Below are 24113 nucleotides of genomic sequence, written 5' to 3'. Positions count from 1 at the left end.
AAGAATTTTTCACGGTTTGTTGTGATCCACACAGTCAAAGGCTTTAGTGTAGTCAGTGAAGCAGAAGTAGATGTTTTTCTGGAATTCTCTTACTTTTCCTATGATCCAGCGGATGTTGGTAATTTGATCTCTGGTTTCTCTGCCTTTTCTAACTCCAGTTTGTACATCCAGACATTCTTGGTTTGTGAACTATTGAAGCCTAGCTTGGAGGATTTTGAGCATTACCTTGCTATTATGTGAAATGAGTACAATTGTGTGGTTCTTTGAACATTTCTTGGGACTGGAATGAAAACTGACCTTTTCCAGTTTGTGGCCACTGCTGAGTTTTCCAAATTTGCTGGCCTATTGAGTTCAGCACTTTGACAGCATCATATTTTAGGATTTGAAATAGCTCAACTGGAATTCCATCACCTCCACTAGCTTTGTTGGCAGTGATGCTTCCTAAGGCCCCCTCGACTTTGCATTCCAGGATGTCTGGCTCTAGGTGAGTGATCACACCATTGTGGTTATCCAGGTCATTAAGACCTAATTTGTATAGTGCTGTGTAGTCTTGCCACTTCTTCTTAATATCTTCTGCTTCTGTTAGGTCCGTACCATTTTGTCCTTTATTGAGCCCATCTTTGCATGAAATATTCCCTTGGTATCTCTAACTTTCTTGAAGAGATCTCTAGTCTTTCCCATTCTATTGTTTTCCTCTATTTCTTTCCATTGTTCACATAAGAAGGCTTTCTTATCTCTCCCTGCTATTCTTTGGAATTCTGCATTCAGATGGGTATATCTTTCCTTTTCTCCATAGCCTTTCACTTCTCTTCTTTTCTCAGCTATGTGTAAGGTCTCCTGAGACAACCATTTTGCCTTTCGTTTTCTTGGGGATGGTTTTGATCACTGCCCCCCTGATTTAGTTCATACCAGAATGGCCTAGTGGTTTTTCCTGCTTACTTCCATTTAAGTCTGAATTTTGCAATAAAGAGTTTATGATCTTAGCCACAGTCAGCTCCAAGTCTTGTTTTTGCTGACTGTATAGAGCTTCTCCATCTTCAGCTGCAAAGAATATAATCAGTCTGATTTCACTATTGACCATCTGGTGATGTCCATGTGTAGAGTCGTCTCTTGTGTGGTTGGAAGAGGGTGTTTGCTATGACCAGTGCATTCTCTTGGCAACACTCTGTTAGCCTTTGACCTGCTTCATTTTGTTCTTCAAAGCCAAACTTGCCTGTTATCACTTGACTTCCTACTTTTGCATCCAGTCCCCTATGATGCAAAGGACATCTTTTTTATTTTTATTTTTTGGTGTCAGTTAGGAGGTCAAGCCTAACAGTGTTACCAAGAGAACATACTGGTCATGGCAATATTGTTCTTGACTGCACAGGACTTTCCTTTCTCCACCAGACACATCCAGAACTGGGCGTCATTTCTGCTTTGGCTCAGCCTCTTCATTCCTTCTGGAGCTATTTCTCTGTTCTTCTCCAGTGGCGTATCAGACACCTACTGACCTGGAGGGGTTCATCTTTCAGTGTCATTAACTTTTTGCATTTTCATACTGTTCATGGGGATCTCAAGCCGAGAATGCTGAAGTGGTTTGCCATTCCCTTCTCCAATGGACCATGTTTTGTCAGAACTCTCCACCATGATCCATCCATCTTGGGTGGCCCCACATGGCATGGCTCATAGTTTCAGTGAGTTAGACAAGGCTGTGGTCCACGTGATCAGTTTGGTTAGTTTTCTGTAATTGTGGTTTACATTCTGCCTGTCCTCTGATGGATGAGGATCAGATGCTTGTGAAACTTCCTGATCGGAGGGACTGGCTGTGGGAAAACCTGGATCTTCTTGCTCTGGTGGGCAAGGCATGTTGTATGTGTGTATATGTGTGTGTGTGTTGGGGGTGGGGGTAGTTTTAATGCAACAAGTCAGGGACATTCTCCACTCCGTCACGGTTTATCCTGGCCACCCAGACAATGGCCTCCGTCAGTGTCAGGTGTCTGAAGCGAGGCCTTCACGCAGAAAGTCTCCACATAACATGTGAAGCATCTGTCAGCTCTGCAGACTGTGGATTTCCACGGTGCAGTCCAGGCCGGAACCCCGAGGCCAGAGCGGCCCCCGTGGAGGGCTGGGCGCCCGGAGCGTGATAGGGGCTCTCCCTGGGGTTCCGTCCCCGCCTGGGGAGCAGCAGCTTCTGGGAGGCTCCTGGCAGCTCCGTGGGGCTGGACCCCTTCTCCCTGGCAGGAGGGGCGTCTGCGCTGAGCCTGGCCCGGGGCTCTCAGGAGGCACACCTTTCCCAGCCGGGGGGGGGATCTTCCATCTCCCAAGGAGGTCCCTCCTCCTCTGCGGGGATTAGCCTTTCCCAGGACCCGGCTTGCAGCTCCACCTGGGGCCCAGCACAGAAATCCCCAACTCCGGGTTTCCTGGTGGCTAACAGGGTTGCTTTCGGCCTGTTTCTGGGGTCTGGTCGGGCACCCTTTCTGATTGGTTCTTTGCAGGAAGAGATAGGCAGCTCTGGCCCAAGGCAGCCCCTGTTGTGGGGTCAGTGAGCATGGACATTTCTGGTCAGTGTCCCGAGCGGTTGGGATCTGAGAGTTTTAAGAGTTTTCAGCGAGGTAGGTATGGCTGAAAGCAGAGTGGATTCTCCCCTGGCGCAAAGGGTGCCCCCGAAGCCATTTCCACCAGGGCTTCAGAGTGGGACCTTATTTGGCAAATAGAGTTCTTTGCAGATGTGACTGGATTAAGATGAGACTGTACTAGAGTTGGGAGGGGCTGGCCCTCCGATGACTGGTGGTGTTATAAGCAGAGGAGAGAGAGGCCAGAGACCTGCAGGGTAAACTCTGTGTGACGCTGAGGCAGAGGAGGGACAAGGGACCCCAAGGGCCCCAAGGTGGCCGGCAGCCACCAGGAGCTGGAGGAAGCAGGGGTCCTCCCCGGGGGCCTTCAGAGGGCACGGCTCTGCCGAAACCTAGAATTCGACTTCTAGCTTCCAGAACCGGGATGTGATAAATGCCCGTTGTTTCAGCCACCCTGTCGGCCAGACTGTGTTCCTGCAGTCTTAGGATTCAACACACCCTCTACCCCCCACCCTGCCCCATGTCTCTGTCCCCGCCCGGTGCTGAAGCATGAACACCATCAGGCTTTCCCGTAGGTCAAGGAGGCCAGGTTTAGCACAAACAAAACCGAACAGGATGCCCACTTAAATCTGAATTTCAGATCAACAACAAATACACCTTTTTAGTATATGTTCTTAATATTAAATGGGACATACCTTACATTGACAAATGATTCACTGCCAAACTGAAGTTTAGTCTTAACTGAGTGTCCTGCCCCTTATCTGACATTCCTAGCCCCCAGCCCTTTACTCCCAGAGGGCCTGCTCTGACCTGTGTGTGGGCCGGTCAGGGGGGCGGCTGGCAAGCCCGGCAGGGCAGCTCTAATCCCCTCGCGCCCCCCGCTCAGGGTTCCCTGAGCCCTGCCAGCAGCCTGCAGGCTGAACAGCCTCTCCACCAGCTGGGTGTGAGTCTGGGAGGCTTGGAAGAGACAGGAGGAGGCTCAGAGGGGAGCCTGCCGCCTGCCTGGGGGTGGATGTTTGCGGGGAGGAGGAGGGCCCCTCGTGGTTCCTGCTGCGCACCCATCTCTGCACTTCGATTTGTTCTATTTTAAGCTGTCTGCAGTTTCCCTCCTGGGGAAGGGAGAAGATAATGGGGAGGGGACTGGGGTGGGGTGTGTGGAGTGAATGAGGGGGACTCAGGAGCAGTCAGGAGGCCAGTTGGTGGGGCTGTGCAGGATTCGAAGGCAAAGGCGAGCAAAAGCGAGCTGGCAGGCAGCCTGGCCAGAGTGCAGGGACCTGAACACCTGAACGGGGTTCCCTTTCCAGACGCTGTGCCGGGACGCTGGCTGTGGGCAGGATTCCAGAGGTGGTGGTAGTGTTCAGTTGTCAAGTTGTGTCTGACTCTTTGTGACCCCAGGACTACAGCATGCCAGCCTCCCTGTCCCTAACCATCTCCTAGAGTTTGCCCAAGTTGATGTCCATTGAACTGGTGATGCCATCCAACCATGTATATTCCGTATTATTCAGTATTTTTCTGTGTGTGATCACGCATATTAACGCCCACTAATTTCCATCACCTTAGGGTGAACAGAGAGCCTGGGTGGAAAGAGGCTTCATTCTCAGCTCTTTCCTGAAGGTAAAGGGTCGGACCTCAGCAAAGGTGGCAGCCCCCTCCGCTCTGGGAAGGGAGCCCCCACCCCCTTTCCCTTTGGAGGTGCCTCCTAATGTAGCCTGGACAGAGAGATGTTGGAGGTTGTGTCTGGGTGAAAGTGTGAGTCACTCAGTTCTGTCTGACTCTTTGCGGATCCTGTGGACTGTATACCCCACTAGGCTCCTCTGTCCATGGGATTTCCCAGGCAGGAATACTGGAGTGGGTTGCTGTGCCCTTCTGCAGGGGATCTTCCCGACCCAGAGATTGAACCCGGGTCCCCTGCATTTCAGGCAGATTCTTTACCGTTTGAGCCTGTTGAAAGGTGTCTGGGTAATAACCTTAAAATCATCATGCTGTGCTTGGTCGTTCAGTTGTGTCCGACTCTTTGAGATGTTATGGTCTGCAGTCCACCAGGCTCCTCTGTCCTTGGGCATTTTCTAGGCAAGAATCCTGCAGTGGGTTGCCATGCCCTCCTCCAGGGGATCTTCCCAAGCCGGGGATTGAACCCAGGTCCCCTGCATTGCAGTGGATTCTTTACTGACTGAACCACGAGGGAACCTATAGGCTTTTACCCAAAATAAAAAAAAAGTTGCTTTGTCTCTGTCACACAGGTGTGTACACAGACACACACACACAGACACACAGCCCTTTTGGGCAGGGGAGCCTGAGAAGGATCTGCTCAGGGGCAGAGGGCTGGGCCCATTTTAAAGATGGAGAAACTGAGGCACAGACACAGCAGGGGGTCTGGCCACTTAGGACCCTCTGGTTCTTGTCTGCTGCTCCAGGGCTCCCACCAGCTCTGCTGCCCCCATCCGCCCCCACACCAGCCAGGGCCTTGCTGAGTCTGAAGACCGAGAACGCTAACTGGCGAGGCTGCAGAAAGAGCCTGGATTGCCGCGAGGCCTGTATCCTGTGATTTACAAGAGCATCTTAACAAGCCACAGAGGACTGGGGAGGGGCGGCCGTCCCAGAGTCCAGAGCTCTGGCTCTGACCCGTTCACTCCTGCAGGGTGGCGGGGGTTTGGGGTTGGGAAACAGATGTATGAAACAGACCCTCCTCATCTGGACGGCTGGCAGTCTGCTGACGAGGCGAGGACTTGTGTTTTAGGACTCGTTTCCGAAGCAGCCACCAAAAATCCCCGCGGGTGTCAGAGCAGGAAGGGGGCGCTTGATAGAGGCCCAGAGGGGTGAAGCACTGTGGTTGGGAGCCATGAGGCTGCAGGCAGCATGCGGCTGCCTGCTTGGTTCCTGTGTGTGAGTGTGTGCGTGTGTGCGTGAGTGGTATGCATGTGTGTGAGTGAGGTCTCATGCCTGGTGGGCACTGGTAGGGAGACCTGGGCCTCACTGCCCCCACCCTGATGGCGGGGGCCGCCCTGGGTCAGAACCAGCAGCCGAGTGCAGGTCTTTTCTTTGCCTAGTTCCGGCATCCGTCTGGCTTTTCACATGAAACTACATCCTCTGTCTTGGTCTTTATCTAACGTGATCCTGTGGTTTTCACATGCCAGCTTTAATCGTCTTTCTCATTTCTGCGAGTGCTTGGGTAGGGAAAAGAAAGCGTTGCTTATGCGTTGGGTCCCCACAGGCCTTCAGGAATGACAGTGGGCTCCAGCCGAGGAGTGTTTCTGAAGCCAGGACACCAGTCCAGGCTGCTGTGTAAAAGCAGCGTCCATCAGCTCCTCTGAGGGGGACAATGTGGGACAAGAAGGTTGAACCCTAGGTCCTCCCCCTCAGCGGTCACTGTGGGGCTGGCAGGTGGGGGAGGTGGACGGTCCACCCTGGGGGCGGCCCAGCTCAGGCCTCAGCCGAAGGGCTTTCACCCTTCCAGGCTGTCATTCCATGAGAGCCTGGCTCCCTCGGAAATAAAAACGCCACTCTGCATTTAAAGCATCTGTCCTTCTGGGAAATTCTTCAGAACGACAGGACTGCTCAAACATGAAAAGTAAAAGGGAAACGATGTGATAGCTCAGAAACCACTGTTTTTGGGGGGCTGCAAAACTCAAACAGCCTGCGGACAATTCCTGGGAGGAAGGGCCTTATTTTGATCTGCGAAGCGAGAGGAACATTGTTTGACAAAGTTTCTGCTTGACGGGAAGGGAAATCTTACGGGAGCGATTTTTTGCGAGGACCGGGCCTCAGTGAGGTGGTGCGTGAAGCAGAAGTAATTGTTTTATGTGTGAAACTCCGTGCGTAGAGCAAAGATGGAAAAATAGAGGCTAATTGGAACTGGCCTCACCCGGGAGAGGGGTCGGGCTGGTGGTTTCTGGTCCCCAGGACGCGCGTGGGCGTCCCTCCCGGTCCTCGCCTGAGATGCCCATCACTAGGGGGCGCTAGAAACCTTCTCCGAAAGTACCTGGGAGGACGCCATCACCTGGAGGGTGGTCCGGGAAGAGCCCCGGGGTCCCCATGTCCTCCCTGACCTGGTCCCTCCTTGGGGTTTCAGGAGGAGGAGGAGGGGTCCTTGCTGAAGGGTCCTTGCCCATATGTTGGGGTGGCTTTCCATTCCTGCAGGACCAGGGCCTTGGTTTTGATGGGAAGGCAAGAGAGCAAGGGAAGGGGGCTGCGTCCCTGTGAGCCGGGCGGCCTGGACCAGCCTCTCCTCTCGCGTCCTCTCTGCCTCTGCTCTCTGTTCTGCAGTGGTGCGTGTCCACGCTTGTCCCCAGAGGATAAACAACCCCCACCCCCCGCCCCCCAACCCAGGGCCTCGTGCTCGCTCTTTCTTTTTGCTGTAGGGCCAAGACTGGAAACCATGCCGTAGCTGAAGTGAGGAGATTTAAAAATCTGCTTGTTTGTAACCTTTTGTAAGTAAGCAATCTGGGGACAAAGAACTCTACTTTCCTGTGTGATATCCTGGGTTATTATTTAAAGTCCATCAGGTCTACGAAGGGAGACATATGGGTTTTCCTTCTAAGCCTTCCTTAGCCACGTGGCTCAGATGGTAAAGAATCTGCCTTCAATGCAGGAGACCCAGGTTCAACCCCCAGGTTGGGAAGATCCCCCTGGAGAAGGGAACGGCAATGCACTTCAATATTCTTGCCTAGAGAATCCCATGGACAGAGGACCCTGGTGGGCTCCATTCCATGGGGTCCCAGAGTTGGACATGACTGAGTGACTAACACTTTCTAAGCCTAAGAAAGATATCTCATTAGATACAGCCTAAGTGGTTGCAACCTACACAGGTTCTACCAGGAGGTAAAGGGTAAATCCAGTGAAAAAGAGAGAGAGAGAAATGATGGGGAGAGGAAAAAAGAAGGGGAGCGGGAGGGGAGGAGGAGAAGGAGAGAGAGAGAAATTGCCTTCCCTGGAAGAGCATCATGGATGAGTCCCGGGGATGGTTTTCCTGGTGTTCTGTGGAGCAGCTATTCTAAAATCTCCCTCACATTCACTGTGGAGGAAAATTTGGGTAGGACTCTTTCTTCACCTCTGTGGTCGTTAATCACTTCTGTGATAGAACTCCAGGTCCGGTGTGTTCCGTATATTCTCCACTGTTCCTCTTTCAGCCTTTCACATCAGAGAATGAGTCATTTTCACTCCTTGGGTATTTCTGCTCCCCTCACGGCTCACTGATAAAGTTAACATGTGAAAATCTTACAGAATTCACTGTGACCCTGTGGATGGCTCATAAATCCTGTCAGTTCTAGGCAGCAAGTTAGGCTGGACAGAAAGAGCCATTGTGGGTGGAATTCAGGAATTCTCTGCACATGTGTAAAAAGAAGGCGATTTCCCTTCCCAGTGCAGGCTGAACGCTGTGGTTAGGGCCCAGCTCATGATTCACCTTAGGAGCAGGAAGGCTGCTTCCTCCACCGCCTTGCCCCAGAAATCACAATTTATGCTTCTAATTTTTAATTTTCCTTAGCTTAGGTCCCAGAAGGATTTATTGAATTCGCTTTGTGGAACCCATTAACTCTAAACTGAATAATGATGTTACTCTAGGCTTACGATCCGTTTATAGCAAATTCGCTACATACAAGACTCTAAGAATCTTCTATTCCTCCATGACGGAGTTTTAAGTCTGTGCCTACATGAAAAGGTTTACTCACTTTACCTAAAAGTGATTCGTAATTAACTGACGTCAAGAGACCATGCTTGCAGAGGTGGTGAATAGCAAATAAGAACTCTGGCGAGAGAGGATGTTCATCACGTGGCTTAAATTACAAGGCAGGAAACGCGAATGGCTTATCACTGTGTCTTTGGGACTCTGGCTTAACTCTGTACTTCAAGTGGGTAATAGTGACTTATAACTAATTTTTAATTTTTCATTGCCTTGGTAGGATAACCAAAGCTGAATTTATAAATCACTTAGGGAAAACTTAGATAAATAGTTTAACATGAGCGTGTATGCAAATCTATGGTCTTTGTTTTATGAATCGCTTTAGAAGTGAGGAAGTCATTAACACCGCATGGCAGACTTTCTCATCCAAGGTGAGGCAGGCTGAGGAGCTGGAAATACTGGCAGGTGGTGGGGAACTCAACACATGTGCCCTGTTGGAGGGTCTAGGGCATCTTTATATACTGAAAGCGCTTGTCAGGACTCTGAATTATGGCAGCTTTGGAAACACTCATGCCCCGAGGGACTGGCGGTGGCGAGGCGTGTCTGTTGCGTTTCCTGCGTGGTGGTGCTGGGAGGGGGCTTCCCAGGTGGCGCCAGTGGTAAAGATGCACCTGCCGATGCAGGGGGCATGAGACACGGGTTTGATCCCTGAGTTGAGAAGATCCTGGGAGGAAGGCGTGGCAACCCACTCCAGTATTCCTGCCTGGAGAATCCCAGGGACAGAGGAGCCTGGAGGGTTATGGTCCATAGGGTTGCAAAGAGTCGGACACAACTGAGCACGCACGTTCCTGGGAGTCTGTGGGCTACAGTGGGGGGTACTAGCTGGCAGGGCATCTCTGTTCACCTGGGTTTGAGCCACCTCTGTGAACCTGGGCAACTCGCTCACACGTCTCTAAGTGCCTTCCGGCTCCCACTTCTAGAATTTGATGCATTTCACAGGGTGCTGGAGTCAGCTCCCCTCTTGGAAGGAAAGTGGGGTGGAATCTGGGTACCGGAGGACTGGGAAGAGCTCTGTGGCCCTTCAAGGCTGCCCCTGGGTGGGCCGACTCCACTCTGCAGGAGCGCAGATAGCAACCCAGGCGGGCAGGGGGCCAGATTCTGGCCCAAGGGGACCTCCTTCTCCTCTGAACTCAGGCAAGCGTGCTGCTGTGGGTGCTGCCCAGGTGGCTTTGGCCACAGACAGGGCGCGATGTGGACCAGCGCCCTCCTGCTGCCTCTTTCGGAGTCCTCCATTTCTAGAGCATCTCGCATAACAGATTTCCTGCTCAGCAGGTGAGAGAAGCAGCTTCGTTTGGGAGCAGGCTAAGACAGAGGGAGAAGGAAAAGGTGGTCCACAGAGAGTGTGGTGGGCATGGTTAGGGCGGCATCAAAGACAGAAACCTCCCATCATCTTTAAAGTGCTTGGGGACTGGTGTTTAGAGAAGGCGTCATATGTATGTGTGGGTCCGTCACTTAAAACCACATCCAGTGATTATGTCACGTGTGCAGCACGTTAACATCTGAAGGCGCATCTCACAGGAGGCGCAGCTGCGTATTCCATGCCCAGAAAATTCTGCTACAAAGAAACAATTTTCACCTACATTTTTCTTTGCATTCATTCAGACATGACCTCTGGGGAAAGCGGTGTGGAAAATGAAAGCAGCAATTCGCGTGTGTTTTTGTGCCCCCCCTACCCCCATTTGAGGGTTAATCTCTAATAAGAGGAGAAAAAAAAAATAGACCCTTTGGTTGAGTGGAGTGACCTGATTCTTCCTGGATCAACATGTTATCAGGTTGAGGTTGTCACTACAAAGCAAGTATGATGAAGCCTGCCTTTTCAGACTAAAATCAAAGCCTTGGCCCGGCCAGGCTGAAACTGCTGATCTAAGCATCCCCTAATCAGGCGGTCTATATGTAGATTTAGACATCTCCAGGAGGCTAGGAGACTATCAGGCCCAAACTGATTATTCTAATCAAGTGTTTTAATTAAGCACTTATTGCCAGGATCACAGGAATGGGGCCTGCTCTCAAGGAGTAATGGGCAGCATCTTTTTCCTCCTCCTTCTTCACGGTGATAAGGTTTGGCTTTGTAAGGGTACATTTAACATTTTTTCTAAAGTAGGCCATGGAAAGAGTTTTCTGTGAATTGCACACTGATGAACAGGCTGTCTGGCCAGCGGACACCACAATTAGAAAAGAAAATAAAAGGTATGATCAATTGGGTTGCAGAGGAATCAATACCCCAACAACTGCATCTATTTGCATCTTCCACCCCCAAAACACAAAAGGAATCCTGGCTGGCCCAAGATATTTTTACAAAATATATATATAAAACACACACACATTGGGTTGGCTTTTATTGGAATGCCTAGATGCAATCTATAGTCATCAAGTTATGGAAAATTCAGGTCACATATAAAGTTAAGAAGGCAAATGAAAAGAACAATACAAATCAGACAAAATTTACATCTCAAAATATCATGAAAGCATTTTGACTGGCTTTGCCTAAAATACTTTGAATATCAATTTCTTTTTTTGTAAGCTAATTCTTTTCATTATACAGCCCCCTTCCCACCCTCCCAACTCTTAGAAAAAGGTCTTTTGTTTACATATTCCCCAAGGTCACTATTTCTTGTAAAAGCATGTCCAGATCACAAGTCTTTTTAGAAAGAAATAGGCTCATTATACCCACTAACAAGACACTAACTGGGTTGATTTGACTTCACCTAAAATAAGCACCAGGAGAAGACTCCAAATCTGTTATTTATCGGTGCCAGTGTGAAGGACCAGTCCACGTCAAGAGGAGGATAAGGTTATGATTTCACTTCCGTCATGTGGTACAAGCTTTTTTCATGGTCAATACATCTGAAATATTTCTGAGAATGTAGACTCAGAGCCTATTTCAACCAAAAGTACTTACAGCATGCTAAATACAGCCCTGCAGAAATGCCATGGAACAGAACTGCAAACACCTAAGTTAACAGTTAGAAAATAAAATGTAAAACAGAGCCATGTTTGTGTGGTTTGAAATCTCAGAGTTGTCTAAACTGGGGCTTCATAATACTCGCCAGAGGATTTCCAGGATAAAAAATATTACTGCTAATCTGTGCTTTCATTCTAATAAAATATCAGCATTCATTAGAAGATTAATTACTTCGGTATGCTCTACCAAATACACAAAGACAGTAATAGCACTGATACTGTAAATTCAGTAGCTATTTTGAAACTTTCCCAGCCCATCTGTTTAATAAACACGCCTACTGTGCAATTTAGAGTATGTGATACATACAAAGCAGTTAGAAAATTAATTTTCAATACATCACTTGAACCTTTATATTTATTTACGACATGTTCACTTGCTAAGTTTTATCACCATTGTACATAGAGGAAAACAGTGTGTACTATAGCTCGATGAACTGAGAAAGATTTTCTAAAAATATTTTTGTGGCTGAATTTAGTGCTCACGAGAGACGTGCCAGCGTGGCTGAGCCGCAAGGAAGTGCAGATGCTTGGTGCGCCGGCACGCGGGCAGTAGCAGGGCACGGCTCTCAGCTCACTTCCAGCGGATCCGCCACTCCTAGCTTCCCCGAGACAGAGCAGAGGCTGCCATTCAAACCAGCTCCGAGTTGGCTGGGTCATCTGGCCTTACAGGAGCTTTTGATCTCCCCTTTATGTCCCTCTTTTTGACCTGAGGGTCCAAACTCGAGACTAGCTGAGTGACCCTGACCTTCCCTGTCTGGATGTCTCACGCTGCTCGGTTTCTGCTAGCTTGTGGAGATCTTAAGACATGTTTAAGGTGACGACTAACTACATCAGCTCCATTCCCGCTCACAAAGCATCTGATGGGGCTCTTGCGCCTCCATCATGAAAAGAGGCTCCCAGGAAGGTAACAGTAAAACCCTGGGGTTAATGGTATCAACTCCCCCATAGACTTTTTAGGGGCGGAGAGAGGGACAGTGCCTCCTGCGCTGTTTTATGTATTTTTGGGTTTGTGTTTCGTGGCTTCCGTTACATTCCACCAGCCTTCGTTTTCTACCGTGCCTCTTAGCTGATAATGGTTGAGGACACTGGCCTGATGAAAAAGAGGAGGAGGAGAAAGGAGAAGGTCTCTGATTAGCCACCCACGTAGGATCACACAGTCTATCCATCTAGTGATAGAAAGTTGCACTTTTTTTTTTTAACCTAATACAAAAATATTAACACTTCTGGACATTATAGGCATAAGTCGTTATATCTCTACAATATAATAATTTATACTGTACAGCTATAACAGATAACAAAAGGTGCAATCCTTTTAAAAAAATCACACAGTTCACATGTTTTTATCGTTTTATTTTTTAAGTATAAACTTTTTAAACACTTTACATAAATTAACTCCTCTGAGACTAATATCTGATGTACAGTAAATTGTAATTCATATAAAAATCCATAAACAACTTGTCTCACATAATTTACAAAAAAATCAGGGTTTCCTTTGCTTATCAGTGACAAGGGTTCTATTTGCCAGTTTTCTTCCCCCCCAAGGCAAACCACATGAGCATTTTAAAATTCCTTAGAAATCCCCGCCCTGGCAGCAGAAGTCACATGTGCCAATGTCCTTTTACAAACCAGCACAGGGAAAGCAGTTGGGTTGTCTAGAAACAGTAACTTTGCCCCACATTTTAAAATTAACAGATATTTATCACATCCTATGCAGAGAGACTACTTTTTGTAAGCAAAGGTCGACAACGGTAATACCTGGAAACACTGTATGCCTTTCTACCTTCGTCAGATACAGTGCCTCAGAGAACAAGATGGCCCAGAAGCAAAAGGTTTGGGCCACTTTCTTTAATGATCTGTTTTTCCTTGGAATACTTTCAGTCCAACTGAGTGCAGCGATATGCATATGTAAACATATTCTTTAAAGCCGATCACCTTTTAAGGTCATTCAGAAGGAAGTCTTTTGTTTTCCTTTCGTGGATTTTTTAAAATAGCAGTCTGATTCTCCCGGAAGGCTCTTCGGTGCCGGAGAGTCCCCCTCGGATTGTGCTACAGACAGATCTGAGCAGAGGTGGGGGAATGGGGCGGTGTTGGGGCTGGAGGGGCAAGTGGTGCCCCGCCGGCTCGGTCCCCGCAGGGGTGGTGGCGGCGGCGCGCGCCTCCCTGCCGCCGGCGCGGGGGTTACCTCTTGCCGATCTCGCTCTGGCGGAGGAACTGGATGTTGTTGGCGCTGTCGGCCAGCTCGGGGTACTGCTCCACCGAGAGTACGTAGTACCCGTCGTAGCCCTGCACCTTGCCGGCGCTCAGCAGCTGCCGCTTCTCGCCCTCCGTCCAGAGGCGCGCGCCCTCCTCGCCGTCGCGCACGCGCTGCTGCTCGCGCGCCCAGGCCCGGGCGAGCGCGCGCTGCCGCGCCTGCTCCAGGATGCGCGCCTTCTCCTCGTCCAGGGTCATGCCGTAGCGCACGTGCAGTGCCAGCGCGCCGAACTGCATCTCCACGTCGGCGAACCTGCGAGTCCTGCCGTTGACTACGGTGGTGGACTGTGACACGGTCACGTTGATGCCATTCTCCAGCGCCTTGCGGCCGCTGGTCAACCGCAGAGTGCCCAGGTCGCTCTCCGGCGTGCTGGTCTTGATGAAGTAGTGCGTGTCCTTGCCCTCGATGGTGAAGTGCAGGTTCTCCAGGTAGAAGGCGTTGTTGAGCACGGCCGCCACCTTGATGCAGTCCTCGTTGGCGATGTTCAGCACGTTGGTCTGCACGCGGCCCTGGCTCACGGCCAGCATGACGCCCTTGCCGATCAGCGACTTGACCGTGGCGAACCACAGCCACGACGGCGCGCCGCTGCCTTTGCGCCTGCTCACCTGCACCTCGGCCATCTTCCCCAGGGACAGGAAGGCCTTGGCCTGCCTCGCCACTTGCTGCTGGACTCCAAAAATGGGCTGCAGAGAGAAACAGACCCACAGGATGGGTTAGAGAACAGTCGGGCTCTTCTGGCCCCAGGGAGCCAGGCTTCCGGGGGGTGCTCCAGTTCTGGGCAGAAATGAAACGCGGGGGAGTGGGGCGGGGGGTGGCGGGGGTTGTTGATTAAAACCTCAGTAGGTTCTTTGGACGGAGAAGGCAATGGCACCCCTCTCCAGTACTCTTGCCTGGAAAATCCCATGGACGGAGGAGCCTGGTAGGCTGCAGTCCATGGGGTCCCTAAGAGTCGGACATGACTGGGTGACTTCCCTTTCACTTTTCACTTTCATGCATTGGAGAAGGAAATGGCAACCCACTCCAGTGTTCTTGCCTGGAGAATCCCAGGGACGGGGGAGCCTAGTGGGCTGCCGTCTATGGGGTCTCACAGAGTCGGACACGACTGAAGCGACTTAGCAGCAGCAGCTTCTTTAGAAATGAAAAGGCTAAAAAACCCTGGGGGGAGGAATGCACTCAATACCCTGCTGCCCTCAAGTTGATCCCAATATGTTTTGAAAGGTAAAAAGAGGTAACTCCATCATGTATGTGTCGAGAGCTTTTTAGTTTCTAATGTGGGTGAAATGGGCTTCCCTGGTGGCTCAGTGGTAAGGAATTCGCATGCAATGCAGGATTTGCAGGAGACTTGGGTTCAGATCCATGTGCCAGGAAGATCCCCTGAAGGAGGGCATGGCAACCCACTCCAGTGTTCTTGCCTGGAAATCCCACAGACGGAGGAACTTGGTGGGCTACAGTCCAAAAGGTTGCAAAGCAGCTACAAGACTGAAGCGACTTAGTCCGCACACATGAAGGTGGGCAAAATATTCAGGTTTTTGCCTTTTCTCTCTCTGTTTCTAGATACCCTTTTCCCAGGCTCACCCCATTTGGGGAACCAGCTTACCAGATGGTCCATCCCAGCAGCTTTCTCCATAGGCTGGTGAGAAAGCGCCAAAATGCAGAGGAAGGTTGCAAAGCCTGGGGGGGCTCCAGTTGGATCACCCAGTCCCACTTTAAGCTAAAGTCCCACTTTAAAGCACATGCTTTTAATTTATTTACAGGCGTGTGCTTTAATTTAGGTAAACTCTGTACTGTCTCCCGGTGAACAGAGCTTTCAGCTGAATTTGACTGTATAACTGATGGACTGAAATGGGCCAGGATGAGCGCACAGTGGGTGGACAGCTGTCAACGAGTGTTTATTGCTTTAGGAAAACATTTGTTTTTTGCAGACTGAGGGACAGTGGGCCTTCTGCATTCACAAGGGTTTTAAATTGGGGGCATCTTAGGACTACCAGATGTTCCTCTGGCCAGCATTTTCCCCAATTGGAAGCACATGTTTCGTTTGCAGCGGTGAAAGACACATTTGTTTTCTATTCTCCAGGCATCCTTGATGTCTTTGCTGGCGATTCCCTAAGCTGTCCTTATGGTGCACTTCTCGTGACAGAGAACCTGAACTGTATGGAAAAAGGCTGCCTAGGAAAAAAGGTGGCAAATCCATTTGTACAGTATGACTTAACTGTTTTCAGACATGTTGGAAAGTCATCTGCAGTTATTACCTGCTCAAAGGCATTAGCAAACTTAGGGATGTCTTCATGGCACTTGATCAGTGCAGGTATATTTGCAATTAGCAATGTTAAAATGGCTCCCAGGTCCTGGAAACTGAATGGGTTTTGCCTTTTAAATGTGAAGGTGACATCTGAGAAAGGAACTGCTTTTAAGTTAAGTATGAAACATGTACCAGAAAGCAGAGGTATTGGCTTTGTGTGTATGTGTATGTGTGTTTTAGCCAGGCTTGGCTTTTCGTTGTGAGTTCATTGCGATTATAGGAAATTGCTCAAGGGGGGAAATTAATCTAAGAAACACTGTGCTCTCTTCTTATCATTATGGGGTAACCCAGTTTCTTGATCTTTAATTATTTTTGCTTTAAGCTAGAAATTCTGATATTTTGTTGCTGCATTGCTTTCTGATCTCTGAATGGTGGGAATTAAAAAGTGTCATTTTGTGAAATGGGAGCTTTGATTTCACAATTTTCCATTCTTTCTCCTTTTATTTCTCAGAAAGGTTCCAGGCCTCCTGGTCTGTTAGTCTCAGGAAAATTTCATAAATACCTAGTGGTAGGTGGAGCTTTACCGGAGGCCATTTTATTTTTAATCTTTCTCCCTTGAAAACATGGCTAACATTTTAAAGAAGTGGAACTTTGTGGCATTGTTGGTGAGCTGCTAATTTGTAACATGAATTCCCTGTCCTCCTGTTTATTGTATCTTTGCCTTAAGGTCCCGAATCTTATAAATGTGCATTCCTGGGGTTCTCTGTAGAAGCCCTGCACTCAACAACGAGCTTTCATATTTTATTACTGTTTGATAATGTCTTTCTGTTTTTATTAACATCACTAAAAGCAGACTGAAGCCTGTTTCACAGGCCCCTGGTCTGCTGAACAGAAATGCAAGACAGAAGTGGTGCTTTCTTTCCTGAGTCAAAAAAAAAAAAAAAAAAAAGTCTTTGGTACCCAGGGAGTCTGATTAAATGGGGGACTATAAGGCACAAGCAAGCCCTTTGTCACCCTTCATAGTTTCGCTTTTTGTCTCTTACCGGTATATCATCCCACTGCTGACTCTTCACGAGTTCGTAAGAAGGCTCCGTTAAATCAAATTTGGGGACAGGGAATCCAGGAATAGCATTGTGCAGATGGAAGCCAAAGGTCACCAGCCAGCTGTTAACATCTAGGAAAAGAAGGTCCAAAATGAAGGACTTCCGAGTTCACTTTGTGCTTTCCGACACTGAGAACCTTACCTGAAAACCCCGCCTTCACAAATGGTAACCTGAGCAAGAGCTCCTGTTTGCCTCTGCCCTACAATTAAAAACACTATTTTCAGACATGGTAAAAATACCTTCAGTAGCAGAAGGAAGTGAGGCAAGGGCTACAGACAGTGTGGATAATAGAGACTCACTTAGACAGATGGGTACCCAGTCCCACCTGGGAAGTTGCAACCCGCGCTGGTAATAGTGTTTTTTTTTTTTAAAAGTTGAATAACAATGCCTAGCAGTGTGAAAGAGACATGGTTGTTGAACACAAATGACATCTGTAGTTAGTGAAGGCTGGTCTTAACTAGAAGTCCTGTGTTATTAGCATTCCAAAGTGGCTGCCCAAGGATATGCAAGTTTCCACCACCCATTTTCTATTAATAAAAACCCCACATCGAGTGTATGAAAATCAACAGTCAACTCTTAATCAAAGATGAATGCCAAAAGCTGGCCGAGGGCACGGAAGTTCTGATTTCCATCAGTTCTGACTTCAAAGGCTCACTGCACACAGGTGGAGACAAACTTTTAAGGGAGAGAAGCTGGAAACCTTTAAGATGGTATTTTAAAATATTGCCATGTGACTCCAAAAGCCATTACACTGAGAATAAAGCTTTTATTCTATTCTGGAGGTTATACTGTTACAGAACTACTCAGCAGGCTTGCAGCTTTATGAGTACAGTTGGGTGTAGATTATTTTATATATTAAGCACATTGCTGGAAAATTTGAAATTGCATTTCACCTAATATATTTTATGCTGTTCCATCTCTCTTTTGATGTTTTTCAAAAAATGCTGCTGTGGCATTCCCTGGCGTCCATGTTGCTAGGAGAGGATGAATTCAGGAGGGGTGGGTTGCCAGCCTCTCGGGCAGCCACTGTCAACACCTCTTAAATAAGCAGTGGGGGACTGCTTGTTGGAATGATGGAGGTCACTTGCTCCCTGATTCCTTCTCCAGGGCACCAACTCACACCTCTCTGTCAGGCTGGCAGGTCCCTTTCTGCAGGCATCATATAGGCTATAAACTTAGTGGTATGCTCCCTCTTTTTTAAATTAAAAAAATATTTATTTATTTGGCCAGTATATATTTATTTGGTCTTGGTTGTGGCACTCAAGATCCTTCACTGTGGCCTGAGCTGTCTAGTTATGGCAAGAGGACTTAGCTGTGCCAGGGCATGCAGGATCCTGGTTCCCCGACCAGGAATCGAACCAGAGTCACCTGCACTGTGAGGCAAATTCTAAGCCGCTCAACCACTAGGGAAGTCCCATCCCTATTTTAAATGGAGGGCTGGTGGTGGTGGCGGTGGAGAGAGAAAAACCCCAAGTTCGTTGCATAGGAGAGAAGTGATATATGTGTGTGCGCATGCATGCATGTGCATAAAATTGGAGGGGGGCATGGTTTATGTTTTAGAGAAAATTTTTGAATGGGGTTAGAGGTACTCCTACTATGAACGCTGTCTGTGAAGCAGTGAGAAATCAGAGGCTCTTAACATGTTGAAGGTTAGTGCCCAGATACTGGGACATGAATGCAGATGTGTACTGGGGAACCCTGAAGGAGAATACCCATTTGGGTGTTGCTGAGTCAGGATGCCGACAGCAGGGACTTGGAGCGGGTTCGTTGGGGAGAGAGCTAGGCGAAGCTGGAGACAGTCTGTGGAAGCGGGAAGCAGATGTGAAATGAACAGGGGCAGTATTTTGAGAGCTGTACTGAGAACTGAGAAGACAGAACATCCTGGCATGCTTCAAATATTGAACAAGGAGAGAGACAGCCAGACGGAGCATCTAACACGAGGCAAAAACAAAACAGAAAACCCCAAACCAAACCAAACACAGAAAAAGAAAAGGGGGAATAACCTTCCTCTAGGAAGCATAAACAAGGGGGTTAATTATGGCAGTGTAACTCAGGAATAAAGTGGAAACAGAAGGGCTCAGCGTCCCTGGGGCCGAGGATGAGTGGAGATCTCTGCTCGCTGAAGGGAAGCCCTGTGGACTGTGGGTGGGAGTGTAAACTTGTGCAGCCACCAAGGAAAGCAGGATGGAGGCTCCTCACAAAGCTAAGACCCGAATTCCCATGTGATCCAACAGTCTCTCTTCTGGCTAGTTATCCCCCAAATGCAAAAACACTAATTTGAAAAGATACATGCCCCTCTGTGTTCACTGAAGCATTCTTACAATAGTCAAGATAAGGAAACGCCCTAAGTGCTTATCCATAGATGAATGGATAAGGAAGAATCAGTGTATGTCTACACATACCTACACACACAATGGAATGTTAGTCGCAAAAAATAAAATCTTTCTATTTGTAACAACATGGATGGATCTTGAGGGTATTATGCAAAGTGAAGTAAGTCAGATGGAGAAAGACCAATACTGTATGATTTCACTTGCATAACTTTTTTTTTTTTCGCTGCACCACATGGTGTGTGGGATCTTAGTTTCCTGATCAGCGATTGAACCCCGGGCCCCCAGCAGCAAAAGTGCAGAGTCTTAACCATTGGACCCCCAGGGTATTTCCCTAATTCCTCTGAAACCAATGATCAAACCAAGCATGCAGTAGAGACCGGAGTAGTAGTGGCTACCCGGGAGAACGAGATGGGGGGAAGGACAAAGTGGATTAAGGGCATCAGCTTTCTGGTGACAGATGTTGAATAAGTTTTGGATGGTACACTGTAGTGTATACAGAAGTAGAAACATAATGTTGTACACATGAAACATACAATGTTATAAAGCAGTGTTACCTCAATAAAGAGTAATGAAGCTTATTACAGAGAACTAGAGTTTTGCTTGGGCTTCCCTGGTGGCTCAGATGGTAAAGAATCTGCCTGCAATGCAGGAGACCTGGGTTCGATCCCTGGGTAGGGCAGATTCCCTGGAGAAGGGGATGGCTACCCACTCCAGTATTCTTGCCTGGAGAATCCCATGGACAGAGGACCCTGGTGGGCTACAGTCCATGGTGGTCCAAAGAGTCGGACACCATTGAGTGACTAACACTTTCACTTTTTTTCCACTACTACTTAAAGCAGAATTGCATGTTATTGTATTTTATACCACAAAGTAGGATTGCTATCCCCATTTTATTGTTGCGGAAACAGACTCATAAAGTCATGTGACTTGTCTAAAAGGCACATGACCTGTTGTGGGAGAGGCATTCAGATTGGAACTCCAGTTTGGGGGCTTCAAGGTCATGTTTTCCGCAACCCCCCCCCCCCCCCCCATGTCCCTTCCCTTCAAATGGCATGCCTAGATTCCATGTCATTTCAGGAAATCTGTGGTCTTGTGCGCTGGCTGGCAGAATAGGAAGTAACAGATCATGTCCCAGTGTCCCTCTATTGGTTTCTCCTTGGTTTCATTGAAAACATTAGACATTCGATTTTTTTTTTAAGACATTTGATTTTGCAGGAGAAAGGCATCAAGTTAAACCCCCAGCAGTTATTTTATGGATTCAATGATTAACTCAGTACTTGGAAAGGAAAAACAATTCTGCTTACCTGTGATGTAGTCTTTCACATCATGGATTTTGCTTGCTGGGTTGTTATTCCTAAACATATACAGGTTAAAGGGAGCTGGGTCCTTCCCAATTCTTTTCCAGATTTCTATGTCAGGTGTTGTCCACCGTCCTGCCAAAATGTCATAATCCCTTTCTCCAAAATGGATTAATTTTGTGAGTGGGTCATACAAGCCACCGTGAAATCCAATTACCAGCTGGAAGTCAATATTGGAGTCGAAATAGATCTCACCATAGGCGGTGTACTGAATCTGTTTGAGCATAAGCCCGTTGCTACTGAAAACAGCCAGGGGTGTCCCTGTGTTGTCTGATGCGATGTAGAATTCATCCCCGCTGCTGATTTCCATGGCAAAGAGATGTCCTTGGAGATCATAATAGAGGGAGGTGATCTCTGAACTCGAGTGGTTGTAGACGTGAGTAATTCTGGTGGGGTAAGTGAGGTCCGCATAGAAAAACTGCAGGTGCTGTCCCAGACTGGTCTTGCTGGACACGCGCCTCCCCAGGCCATCGTAACGATAGATCACCGTCCAGCCGCTGCCTTTACTGTAGACGCGGGTCAGAAGCCCCTTGGAGCTGTACTCAAAGATCTCGGTGCCTCTCTGGCGCAGGAACCCATCCTCATCCAACCGGTACTGAACGTCACCCAGCCGGGTGATCCTGTCTCGCAGGTCGTAGCGGAGCGGGGTCAGCCGCGCGCTGCTACTCGGATTCAGTAAGTGGAGATTCCCATTCAGGTCGTAGTTATAACGCCACATGATTTTTTCATTCAGGTAGACCGTCTGGAGCTGTCCGTCGACGTCATACTCATAAGCGTACTTGGTGGTGTTGGCGAAGGGCCCTATTTTAATCTCTCTCTTGGTTACCCGACCCATGTTGTCATACTGAATTGTAATCCAGTACATGAGCGACCTGAATATCTCATACTGAATCTCCTTGATCCGGCCGTGGGCATCAAAGTGCTTTGTGTAAGTCATGACAGCTGTGGAGATGATCTGGTTAATATCGTAATAGATGACGCCGAATTTTCCGAACTGCTCCACTTTGCCCGAAATGTCGTCGAACTGATAGAGGTCAATGGGCAGGGGAGTCTCATTGATGACACCCTGCATGCTGGTCACCCGAAAACTGTTGTCATAGCTGTAGTCGAATCTCGCGTTCACCATCCCGTCTTCGCTGAAGCGGAAGATCTGCCTGTCAATCAGGGGGCCGATCTGCCTGTATCTAATGGTGCAAATGAAACCATCGCTCTGGAGGTTTACCGTTTTGAGGACTCCCGCCGTCTCATCGTAGGTGAAACTGACCCGCGTACTGTCGTATAAGATCTCCGAGAGCCTGGTCTGCCTTCGATACTTGAATAAGACCCTCCTGCTGGTCCCCAGGAAAGCCGTCTGCAGAAGCAACCCCTCCTCATTGTAGTCGGTGATGACCGAGGCGTTGCTCTCCGGGGGGTTGTATATGTTGCGGTAGTAGCCGATGGAGCGGATGGTCTGCATGGTGTGGCGAGCCACGCTGGGCATGGTGATGGCAGAGAGCTGGTCCCACATATCGTATTCAAAGATGTACTGCCGCTGGCTATGAAGCAGAAGCACCATGGACTGCAAAGAGGGAGCATGCCATTAGCTGATATTTGCGAATGCGGGGGCGGGAAGTAAAAGTAGATGTAGTGACCACAAAGACGCAAAAATAGTCCGCCTGAGAAAATGATTTTTGTTTTAATTGAGTTCTCCTTGACCTTCCCTGTCCTTAACGATTTCCTGCCTAATTTGCCTGGATGCTTAATTGCCAGCGGTTTCGCACTGAGTGCCTCAACTCTCATAATGGGCTGTCAGGATCAGACTTTTTTTTTTTTTTTCTTGTATCCGGCATTCACAGCCAAGCAGCAGATTGTCAGTGGATCTGGATAAGTCATAATATAAGCATGAGCAAAGCTGCTTCAAAGACAATATTTCATGGGGAAAACAGCATATGGGAAGTGCAGTCCTGTCCATAATTACCAATTATTTAGTAAGGTGGCTTTTCCCCAAACATTTAATGGAAGAGCCATTCAAATCATGCTTGAATTTCCAGTGGACTTGGAGGAGGAGCAAAGCATTCAAAATATTTATTTTATAAAGAAGAGACATAAAATTAGCCCCTAAAGGGATTGTGTGCACATAAAGCATCATCAGCAACACTGCTTGGTTAATCGCTTGGTGAACAAGAGCTGTCAATGCTCTCATTAGGAATATGGATCCAGAGATGGTTTTTTGTTTGCAAATTCTTTACATGACATCTGAAATGACAATGAAATCTGCATTCTGAAATTTCCTTTTGTAAGAACCAAATCTGACTTGTCCCTTAGGTGCAGTAAGGATGGTTTCTGGGCTATACACTGCTTGGGTGCTAAGTTATGAGGTGAATAAATATATGACTCAACATAAGCTTGGCTTATTCTTCAAGTGATTTCAGAATGACAAAAGACAGTTTATTAGGCCAAGGGAGAGGTCAACCCGGAGGCTGGTTTGGTAGCTCTGCAGTGGTACAGAGAGCGGCGGTTCTTTCCTCTGGGAGGCTCCCTCTAAACCCTGTTAGACCAAATGGAGTGATGGCTGAACTGGGTGGATGGTCAGATTAGGAGCTGATCCCCCTCTCTCTCCCCCTGACACCGGGATGTACTCTTTGCTTTTGACATAAAAGTGCATAACCCCTTGTCTAGGCTTACTGCTTCTCCTATCGTCTGCTGTTTTTCAAATGCAGTTTGTCTGACTCAGGCTTCTGCAGGATCTCCTCCATGGACACATCTGGGGGCAATTTTTGTGTGCAGGTTGTGTGACCAGTGTCTTGAGACTTGTTGCTAATGGTTTGAGTTCTTCCAAGGAAGGCCTGGACCATTGCTGAATTCACAGAACCCTGTTGGCAGTCACTTAGAATCACGTATGGAGAAGGCAATGGCACCCCACTCCAGTACTCTTGCCTGGAAAATCCCATGGACAGAGGAGCCTGGTAGGCTGTAGTCCATGGGGTCGCTAGGAGTCGGACACGACTGAGTGACTTCACTTTCACTTTTCACTTTCATGCATTGGAGAAGGAAATGGCAACCCACTCCAGTATTCTTGCCTGGAGAATCCCAGGGACGGGGGAGGCTGGTGGGCTGCCATCTATGGGGTCACACAGAGTTGGACACGACTGAAGCGACTTAGCAGCAGTAGCAGAATCACGTAGGTAGTAAAATATTACTTGCTTTGCCATGAATAATGTTGGCTTAGGGTGCCTGTCCTGGTGAGGAAATGGAAATAGTTTGGGTGGGTTTTAGGGATTTGGGAGAGATGCTGAGAACATGCTCATTGGCTTTTCTGACCCCTGTTGATACATGAAGGTGATCTCTGTTACGGCTGGGTCACTTTGACAGCGGCTCTTATCAATGGTATGCCCCTTGGCTCCCTTTAAAGATTTTTCAGTCACATTACGGTCACTACTCTCAATGTCGGGGGTCCGGGAATTTATTTTATTAATTTATTTTTGGCCAAGAGATCTTAGTTCCCTGACCAGGTCTTTAGGAAGAGGAGTCTGTGTATAGTCCGTCTAGAATTATCTGAGCTGACTTACATGCACGAGGCTGGTCCAGAGCACCTCTGGGGGAGAGCAAGATGGGGTGCGTGAGGGGCACAGCGATGCAGACGTGAGTGTGTGGAGG

The 24113-nt window shown here is 48.4% G+C and overlaps 1 protein-coding gene across 1 annotated transcript in view; it reads right to left on the bottom strand.

Annotated features, from left to right (window-relative positions):
- Nucleotides 1-12622: 12622 nt before the first annotated feature.
- TENM3 (teneurin transmembrane protein 3) overlaps nucleotides 12623-24113 on the bottom strand; it is a 450290-nt gene continuing 438799 nt past the window's right edge. Inside the window, exons 27-29 of the mRNA XM_052661270.1 lie at nucleotides 20424-22035; nucleotides 16727-16857; nucleotides 12623-14127 (exon numbers count right to left, since the gene is read on the bottom strand). Of these exons, the coding sequence (XP_052517230.1) occupies nucleotides 13372-14127; nucleotides 16727-16857; nucleotides 20424-22035 (2499 nt within the window). The 3' untranslated portion in view covers nucleotides 12623-13371. The remainder of the gene's footprint in view (nucleotides 14128-16726; nucleotides 16858-20423; nucleotides 22036-24113) is intronic.

The sequence above is a fragment of the Budorcas taxicolor genome, chromosome 24, assembly GCF_023091745.1.
Source record: "Budorcas taxicolor isolate Tak-1 chromosome 24, Takin1.1, whole genome shotgun sequence".
NCBI classification, from domain to species: domain Eukaryota; kingdom Metazoa; phylum Chordata; class Mammalia; order Artiodactyla; family Bovidae; genus Budorcas; species Budorcas taxicolor.
Note: the sequence above shows the minus strand (reverse complement) of the source record. Positions and strands in the feature narration are given on the sequence as shown.